Source organism: Sinocyclocheilus anshuiensis, unplaced genomic scaffold, assembly GCF_001515605.1.
Source record: "Sinocyclocheilus anshuiensis isolate Anshui unplaced genomic scaffold, SAMN03320099.WGS_v1.1 scaffold1468, whole genome shotgun sequence".
NCBI lineage: Eukaryota > Metazoa > Chordata > Actinopteri > Cypriniformes > Cyprinidae > Sinocyclocheilus > Sinocyclocheilus anshuiensis.
In genome coordinates, this window is record NW_015546129.1 from 589205 (window position 1) to 599274 (window position 10070).

Sequence of the window (10070 nt, forward strand, 5' to 3'; positions counted from 1 at the left end):
TTTTTCCAAATACACTGGGTACAGAAAAGAATCACCCCCCTTTAAAATAATCACATTTTGTGGCTTTGCAGCCTGAAACGAAGACGGACACAGTTTATGTTTTATCCAGCTGTATTCACTCAGTGCAGCTTATAACATCCAAGTCAAAGATAAAACACCAATATGTCAGAAAAAATAAAAAAACAGAATCGCTGAGTTGGAAAAAGGATCACCCCCCTCCTAAAAACTGACTTGTAAACTTAATCAGGTGTAGCTCATCACCTTCTCAATGACACACAAAACAAAGCCATTTGACTCTCAACTGTGGTCAGCTGTGCTCATTTGAATTATTTTAAAGGGGGTGATTCTTTTCTATACCCACTGTATATTATAATGGTATTAAAAATATTTGTTTCGTTTTCTCATAGAAGAAATAATTAAGAATATATATATATATATATATATATATATATATATATATATAATTGACTAAAAAGTGAGCTCTTTGCATTTTCATTGAGATCCTAAAAAATGAAGTGCATGTGAGGAGGCTAAAAACAAAATTTGGTCGCCTCCACTGTACTATAACTTGCTCATTACTGTGTCAGCGAAAATTGTATAATATATAAAATGCATTATTATTATTATATTTTTATAGGATAAATATATGTATACAATTATATAGCTAAACAATGTGTGTGTATATATAATTAAATCAAGACAAAATAATATTTTATTTCTTGATAATAGTATTAATGAGTATATATTATTATTAAAAATATACAGATATTTTTCTATAAAAATAGAATAGTACAGACCGAAAAATTAAAGAAATAAAATAAAAATTGGAGTCCATAAGATTTCTGTCCATTCTTCAGTCTTGGATGAATTTGATGTGGAATGTTTGATATTGACATCTGACCTTTGACTGCAGAGTCAGACCTTCTGACTGTATCTTAGCAAAGTTTGAGACAGTGTTGAGATCTCTTCAGTAGACGTGAGATTACTGGAGTCTCACTGCTGTCTAGAAGAGACACTTGAGAATTTAAAGAGACGTAATTAATATTTTTTGTATTTGTCTGTGTGGATCTGTGTGATGTTCTTGAGCTCAGATGCAGGTCTGGGACACAGCGGGACAGGAGCGTTTCCGCACCATCACACAGAGTTACTACCGAAGCGCTCACGGCGCCATGATCACGTACGATCTGACCCGACGACCCAGCTTTGAGTCTCTGCCGCACTGGATACAGGGTGTGGAGCAGTATGGAGCCGCCAACGTCGTCTTCGTTCTGATAGGTCAGAGCTGCGAGTCCCAAACCTTTCTGTCAGCCAGCTGAACTCCTTTCACATAAAATATTTACTTGAACTACCCCTAAGGTTTTAGAATAAATATTTCAATAATCTAACAAGACATTCACATGTGCACGGTTGTCTGATATTGGTTAATGGTCACATGATATGCAGGTGAATTAAATATTAAAATAAAAAATATATACGTATATAATATATAAATAAATACTTATTTTTATTTCATCTGCAATATTTTATATTTTCTGCAAAAAAGATATAACATATTAATAAATGAATTAAATTAATTCATAAATTAAATTCATAAATAAAAATACAAATGTATTCTATTTTTATGATAGCTGTACTATTACACTAACATGTTTGATAGAATAACCAATACATTTCAACAAAAACCTTTATTTTGTGGAAAACACAGTGATCAAAATTAGAGAACAGTAATCACTGTAGCACGAAAGAAGATTACAACTAATATTTTGGAGGGTTACTGCTGTCAATTTAAATGACTTCAGCACATCAGCGGCTGCAGGACATCACTGCGCTGGTATGATCTTGGTCCACTCTTCTTCAGTCTCTTCCATAGTTCGGTAACTGTAGTGGGTTTCTTAGCCATGTTGCCATGAATTTTTCCAGAGATTTTGCTGAAGGAGGTTCTAATAAACATTTGCATTCACCTGCCATGTGTCTGTATAAGAGGCACAACTCCTGCTGCACAAAACATCCCCAAACCATGACACTTCCTCCTCCACCTTTCACTGACTTCTTTACGCACTCGGGGTTCAGTCTTTCCCCAGTTTGACGCCAAACAAAATGTTTCCCATCAGACCCAAATAAATTAAACTTGCTCTCATCACTAAAGTGAACTTTGGACCAGTTCTCCTCTCTCCACACAACATGCTCCTCAGCAAAGGTGAGTCTAGACTTTTGATTCTTTCTGCTGATGAGAGGCTTGATCACTGCAGAGTGCGCTTTCAGTCTGACTTCTCTTAAACATGCCGAGACAGATCCGTACCCTGTTCAGCACTGAACTGGCAAGCAATTCCAGCTGCAGTGTTGAACCCATTCCCCATCGAGTCTCCACATTATCCTGTCATCCCTTTGGTCTTGTGTGTGTGTGACTATTTTATGATTTAATTTATGGTTAGCTTATTAACTCTCAACCCCCAGTTTGGGCAGATCTGTAACAGAGAATGAGACCGATTCATTCATGTTATTTATTTATTTTTTTTAGTTCTTATCCAATTTTTCTTTGAAATCTCTACGATTGGTTATTAGCGTCAAATCGTTGACAGCTAGTCAAGATAGATACTTGAGAACTTCAGCAGCAAATAAATTAGATATTCATGATATATTTTGCGTCCTGCAGGTAATAAGTGTGACCTGGAGGCACAGCGGCAGGTGCTGTTTGAGGATGCGTGCACGCTAGCGGAGCGCACAGGTGCGCTGGCGGCGCTCGAGACCTCCGCCAAACAGCATCACAACATCAAGGAAGCGTTCGAACTGATGGCACGGGAACTCATAGTGCGGTACGGAGGAACAGTCCATCAGGACAGCCAATCAGATTCACCGACTGTTTTCCTGCACTCGGACTCTCATCCAATAGATGAAGGAGAACACCTGGAGAAGAGGCCATGTGACTGCTGACTGACAAGCTGACCCACAAGTTTTTGAAATTTTCGTCATGTTAAAAATCAGTGTCCTTTGGTGCAAATATTGGTGAACTGCTTTCCACCTTATTTTTAATGTAAGAACGGACGCAGCCGTTTGTAACTTAAATGTGCGAGGCTTCTGGTGTCATTCGCTTCAAGTTATTGAAACAGTCTGTTATGCTGCTTTATGTGGTATAGTTATCATATTATTTTCATTTATTATCATAATCATAAACAAATAGCTTTTCCGTTAATTAATAGTTAGTTATTTACCTGTAGCGCAGGGGTGTCAAACTCAATTCCTGGAGGCCCGGAGCCCTGCAGAGTTTAGATTCAACCCTAATTAAACGAACCTGATTCAGCTAATCAAGTCCTTCAGGCTTATTTGAAAACTATGTGATATGTGTGTTGGAGCAGGACTGGAACTAAACACTGCAGGGCTGCGGCCCTCCAGGAACTGAGTTTGACACCCCTGCTGTAGCGGCTAATGAATTGGAAATCTTGCATATTGCACACTATAATCACTATAAGCTGTCATTCATTTCAGTTTATCGCGATCGCACAAAGATATTTACACCGTGTCTACACTTTGTTAATAAAATGAGAGGATTCGTTGAAAGGAACTTAGCACTGAACAAATTCTAAACTCCGGTGTTTTAAGCGTTGAGTGGATTCCGACGGCTCTGATTGGCCACCGAGTTCCAGAAATTCAACAGATATGCCTGCGATTGGCTATATTGCGCAACGCTGTAAAACACATTGTAAATATAAACCTTTGACACGCCTTCCTGAGCGCAAACACAAATACGCACTTGGATCATTTGCCAGATCTGTTTCACCAATATCATATTTTTACAGCCTCGACGTTTTAAGCACCCCATGCAACCAGGCCTGCGCTAAATATGGTGGATGTGGAGTAAAAACAAATCAGATATCTCAGAAAATGTAAAATTGCATTTAATGAATTAACTCTGTGAACATGTATACAAGTACAATATTACGGATTACCTCTTATGGGACGTTTATTCTACAGTAGGTTGTGTTGAGTACAATAAAATGCATAAAATGTTAAAAACTGTCAATAAATGCATTTTGTTCTCTCGTAACACTAAACAATATAGGCTATTTAAAGGACTAGATATGAATTGAGAAATTTGTGTGTTAAAATGTTTAAAAACAGCTTTAAATGGTTAAAAACAGCTAGAAGAACAATTACAAATGTAAAACACAGTTGTAAAAGTTGAACTGTTTTCGCCTTGAATTACATCTGAAAATACAGTATGACATGATGCACAAAACACCTGACCCGTGTACATAAGACAATTAAAAAACAGCGCTAACAAAACACAAGTGTGAACGGCGCTTAAGTGGTACAGTGTTATACAGCAAACCTAAGTGTTCAGATTTACACAAACTAACTGAGGCGTACGTGAACTTTTAATGGCAAATATTTCAGAGAACACACACATTTCCATCTATTGGAGGAAAAAAAAAACTTCCTCCTGTCAGTGCCATCGTGTTGTTTCTTCATTAACTAGTATGGCTTTGTGGATGAACGTCTTTCCTTCCTGCAAGCGTTTAACAACGTGCTTGTGAAAGTATCACGCTGAATCTCTTTCAATGCTCTGTTTGAGCTCATAACAACGGACCCACAAGCCACCTGAGGGTACGTCCTAACTTTTAAGTCCTGTCCCAAATGGTGCACTTGATTTAAGCTTGTCTAGATGGTACACGTCATTCTGCGAAACTCATTCATACCTAATAACTGCTACATTTAATTCAAATTAGGGCTGGGCGATATAGCTACAAAATGTATCAATAATATAATGTTTCCTATCATTCGGTATCGATAATTATTGACATTTTTTAGAACCTTTTTTAAAACAAAGAGCAATAGAATTTTTTTTTTTATTTAACCACTGTATTTTTAAATTAACCCAATTTATTGAGACAAACAACAAATATTTTTTGTTTTAACAATCAAACACAAAATAAAAATTAAACAAATATCTCATTTCTAATGTTTTATATGCAGATTAAATTGGTCTTGAGGAAAATTTTAGCTTGTTTCCCGAGGCCACAGGAGGGCGCAATGAGCAAAATAATGCAGCGCATTTAAATTGTCAACGCAAGGAAGTAACTCTATAAAAAAATTTAACTTTGCATGGCTTTCTATACATCTCTTGTGAGACGCAAGTGCAGCAGTCATATTTGTCCGATTAAAAAAATGCGCTGAATATGCATTCTGTGTGAATGGCTTGGTTTCGGTTTTAACCCATTCAAGATCTTCTCCGCATTGAGCTTCAAAATTTCTCTAATATTTTGAATGAATAACGCAGCAGCGGCGTGTCTCGTGGGCTAGACTAACAAAACATTAAAATGCAACAACGTCACTTACATCATCACCACATCTCGCGCGCCACTGATGAATCACAGGCAGGCACAGCACTCAATTCAGCATGTGTTCGTGTGTGCGTCACTCATAGCACGTGCCTATATCGAAATTTTTTTCTATCGCTATTGAAGGTGTACTGTCGATAAATATCGATACCGTTTTATCGCCCAGGCCTAATTCAAATTACACCGTAATTTGTTCCTTTTGTGTTGCATGGGGCTCATTGTCCCTTAAGAACCTCGCAAGACTTTTGCAGAATGATGGTTACCGCCTAGACAAGATTGAGCATGATGGCATGATTTGGGACAAGGCCTAACACCATTAATAGATACTGGACTTTTTTGGTCTGTGACATTTCTGTGAAATTTCACAAATGTGACCAACAGAAAGCTGCTTGGTTTACAACATTTACAACTTAAATGTGACCACATCTTATGAAAAAGTTGAAGAAATAAGAGAAGTAGCATTGTAAGATACTAAGTCACTCTGAGAAATATAAAGTCACAATTACTAGCAACAAAGTAGCAATTAAAGATATAAAGTCACAATTGACCCTTCGCATAGACCCGCCACCCCTTAGTTACTGTTGCTACGTCCTATAGGCCATCACATTCTCACGCAGTGAAAAATACATCGCAGAGCAACGAGGAAACTGACAACACGCCAAAGTCTTAGCTTTCAAATGTTGTCATTTTGTAAGAAATTCAAAGAATAAATATCGTTTTGTGGCTCTTTAATGTGTCATGACAGATCGCTGTAGGCACATGAACTGATCATCTCTTCCTCTTTACTAGTTATAGCACGAAATAAACATGAATGAACATCAGAAGGTATCTTGTTTCAACCGCGCAAAGACGTCAATACACACCATTTTTCAAGTTCAAGTCCACCGATGTAAATCTACTCTTCTGTCTGGTTTGTTTGTTGGACAAAATAGCAGATTCGGCGTTATGATTGGTCAGATCGCCTCTCAATCAAACTCCCGGCGAAGGGTCAGTTGGAAGATACAAAGTTGCCTTTGTTTTACTCTAAAGCAGAAATGGGCCACCGTGAATTGTGTTTATGCAGTTACATAAAAGTCTATTTTTTAGCTGTTGCGAGTTGTGCTTCATACATCGTTGAACAATAGATAATGGACCTTTTTTGCCAAAATTTTGCAAACATTACCACACCTTTACAATTACTTTATATTCTACTCTGGAAACAGCCTTTCAAATGAAAAAGATGGTTTAAATTAGAGAGCAAGTGACCAAAAATATTACATGCTTGAGTATTTAACAAATAAAATTCAATGCAATCAATTAACATATGTGACCCTGGAGCACAAAAGCAGTCTTAAGTCGCTGGGGTATATTTGTAGCAATAGCCAAAAAAACATTGTATGGGTCAAAATTATCGATTTTTCTTTTATGCCAAAAATCATTAGGATATTAAGTAAAGATCATGTTCCATGTATATATTTAGTAAATTTCCTACTGTAAATATATCAAAACTTAATTTCTGATTAGTAATATGCATTGCCAAGAACTTCATTTGGACAACTTTAAAGGCGATTTTCTCAATATTTAGATTTTTTTGCACCCTCAGATTCCAGATTTTCAAATAGTTGCATCTCGGCCAAATATTGTCCTATCCTAAAAAAAATAAATAAATAATAAAATTATTTATTCAGCTTTCAGATGATGTATAAATCTCAATTTAAAAAAATTGACCCTTATGGCTGGTTTTGTGGTCCAGGGTCACATATTTGATATTTGTAAGTAAAATCATTTCAGACTGACAGGAAAAGTAAAATGGCTCAAATAGCTCAAAAGCATGTAAAAAAAAAATAAAAAATCAAAAGATGCAACAAACAAAAATAGAAAAATCTGAAGACGCAATGGACACTTCCTGTGTAGACAGGAATTATAATCAGGATTGATTTCGATAAGACAAGTTGTGATGCATCGCATGTAGATATGGCATAATATTCGATGATTTACTGCAGTGACCAACCCTCCAGCTGGAAGACCAACTCCACTCCATCCCGAACGTCATGGACGACAAAGGAAGGCTGGGTCAGGCTGGGGTCGAAGCGGAAGTCCCGGTGACCGTGGAAAATCTGCTGCTCTGTGACCGTCTGCTCCGGGTCGGAGGGCAAGTCCTGCTGGTCGTGGTTGTAGACACCAGTGCAGACCAGGATGGAGCTGCAGCCTTCGGGCAGACGGTGATCGAACGAGCCTCCCACCATCACCCGTCCGGAGTGCTTGGCATCGTCTGACACTTCGCACTGCAGGTCGCTGGTCACCTGGCTGCTCGAGCCGCCCTGCGCCTGCACCTGTGCACGGGTGTGAAGCATCGCTTTGAGGTAGCGGTTGTACAGGTTTGCACCATAAATATCAGCCATTGGGTTGTCACTATAAGAGAGATACACATGCATCAAACATACTGTACGGTCAACATTTTAAATAAATAAGATTTTTTAATGTTTCTGAAATGTGACCCTGGACCACAAAACCAGTCATAAGGGTCAATTTTTTTAAATTTAGATGTATACATCATCCGAAAGCTGAACAAATAAGCTTTCCATTGCTGTGTGGTTTGTTGGGATAGGACAATATTTGTTCGAGACACAACTATTTGAAAATCTGGAATCTGAGGGTGCAAAAAAATCTAAATATTGAGAAAATCATCTTTAAAGTTGTCCAAATGAAGTTCTTAGCAATGCATATTACTAATCAAAAATTAGGTTTTGATATATTTACAGTAGGAAATTTACAAAATATCTTCATGGAACATGATCTTTATTTAATATCCTAATGACTTTTGGCATAAAAGAAAAATCTATAATTTTGACCCATACAATGTATTGTTGGCTGTTGCTGCAAATATACCCCAGCGACTTAAGACTGCTTTTGTGCTCCAGGGTCACAAATAGCCTCTTCTGCTCACCAAGGTTGCATTGATTTGATGAAAAATACAGTAAAAACAGTAATATTGTGAAATATTATTACAATGTAAAATATCTGTTTTATGTGAATATATTGTAAAATGTAATTTATTCCTGTGATCAAAGCTGAATTCAGAAATCATTATAATATGCTGCTTTTGTGGAAACTGTGATACACTATCAATTTAAAAGTTTAGGGTAAGCAGGAGGAAATTAATACGTTTATTCAATAAGGATGCATTAAATTGATCAAAGGTGACAGTAAAGACTTTTATGTCACAAATTTATATTTCAAATAAATGATGTTCTTCTTAACTTTCTACGGTATTTATCAAAGAATCCCAAAATAAATATATATTTGTTTACACAAAAATATAAAGCAGCAAACCTTTCTATAACACTGATAATAATCAGAAATGTTTCTTGAGCAGCAAATCATCGTATTAGAATGATTTCTGAAGATCATGTGACACTGAAGACTGGAGTAATGATGCTGAAAATACAGCTTTGATCACAGAAATAAATTACATTTTAAAATATATTCACACAGAAAACAGTTATTTTCATTTGTAATAATATTTCACAATATTACAGTTTTTACTGTATTTTCCATTAAAATAAATGCAGCCTTGGTGAACATTAGAGACTTCTTTCAAAAAACATAATTATTCCAAACTTCTGACAAGTAGTGTATGCTATGGATTGAGCTCCAAGGTCAATAAAATTTGCCCATTCAGTCTTCAAAACATTAAATGAATGACTCACCCAATGGCGTAAAGTCTCTCGACCGGTCGAGTCCAGCCCAGTTGCTCGGCTTGTTTTCTAATGAGCAGTTCAGCATAGTTGTAAGTCACAACGCTGGGCTTCCCGATCAGAGCCTCGTACTTTAGCTCACAGCCTGTTATCTTCTTATAGATGCTCTCCAGGCACACGAGGAACATGCCGTGACCGAATCTAATGGAAAACAAACATCAGTCCTTGTTAATTTGTCATTTAAAGGCTGTAGTTAACCACCATTTAGCCATTAGATTTATAAAAAATCATCCTGACACTGACCGAGGGTTTTTGGCTTCGGCCATCCACAGCAGATCCATGTTGCAGGCCAGCACAGGGATGTGTGGGTAATGCAGTGATGTCACGGGGTTTCCTGGCCTCCCATTGGTCAAGAGCACATCAGTGATCAGCTGTAAGTTGGTCTCCCACCTGATAGGCTCACCGAACAGGACGACAGCTATAAAGTGACAGTAAATGCAGATGAGTATGGACACAGATCTCAAGAACAGAAAGTGAAAGCAGTGGAACGAAGCTTACCATCTATTGGTGGCAAGTCCTTAGACGGGGGAATCTGGGGAATATTAAGTGCAATATATAGTCAAATGTTAACACTTGCATATTCAAATATCATTGTTTCTACTCACCATGTCTTTGGGTCTGCGATTGTGATCCACTACATCCAGGAGAGGATTCGCCTCCCTTAGCATGTCAATGGTCACAACGTTCTTGAAACCTACACTGCAGTTTATTTTGTCAAGGACAATTAAAAACAAACAAATGAAACTATACATATTTATACATATATATATATATACAAACTCACACATACACATATACAGTGTATATATATATATATATATATAAATTTTTAAATACATTTTAATAATATATTATAGTATATATACTTTTTATTTTATCATTATATTTTATAATATATTAAAATATATATTTTCAATATATTTACATATTCTTAAATTATATATTTATTATATATATATATACTGTAATAATCTTTATTATAAAAATATATTTATAA

The 10070-nt window shown here is 36.6% G+C and overlaps 2 protein-coding genes across 2 annotated transcripts in view; one reads left to right on the plus strand and one right to left on the minus strand.

The window, feature by feature from the left end:
• Positions 1–3241, plus strand: part of LOC107701047 (ras-related protein Rab-19-like) — a 5371-nt gene extending 2130 nt beyond the window's left edge. Inside the window, exons 3-4 of the mRNA XM_016502962.1 lie at positions 1092–1275; positions 2654–3241. Of these exons, the coding sequence (XP_016358448.1) occupies positions 1092–1275; positions 2654–2931 (462 nt within the window). The 3' untranslated portion in view covers positions 2932–3241. The remainder of the gene's footprint in view (positions 1–1091; positions 1276–2653) is intronic.
• Positions 3242–7037: 3796 nt separating this feature from the next.
• LOC107701071 (cat eye syndrome critical region protein 5 homolog) overlaps positions 7038–10070 on the minus strand; it is a 5112-nt gene continuing 2079 nt past the window's right edge. The window contains exons 4-8 of the mRNA XM_016502998.1: positions 9679–9772; positions 9572–9605; positions 9317–9491; positions 9026–9214; positions 7038–7727 (exon numbers count right to left, since the gene is read on the minus strand). Of these exons, the coding sequence (XP_016358484.1) occupies positions 7310–7727; positions 9026–9214; positions 9317–9491; positions 9572–9605; positions 9679–9772 (910 nt within the window). The 3' untranslated portion in view covers positions 7038–7309. The remainder of the gene's footprint in view (positions 7728–9025; positions 9215–9316; positions 9492–9571; positions 9606–9678; positions 9773–10070) is intronic.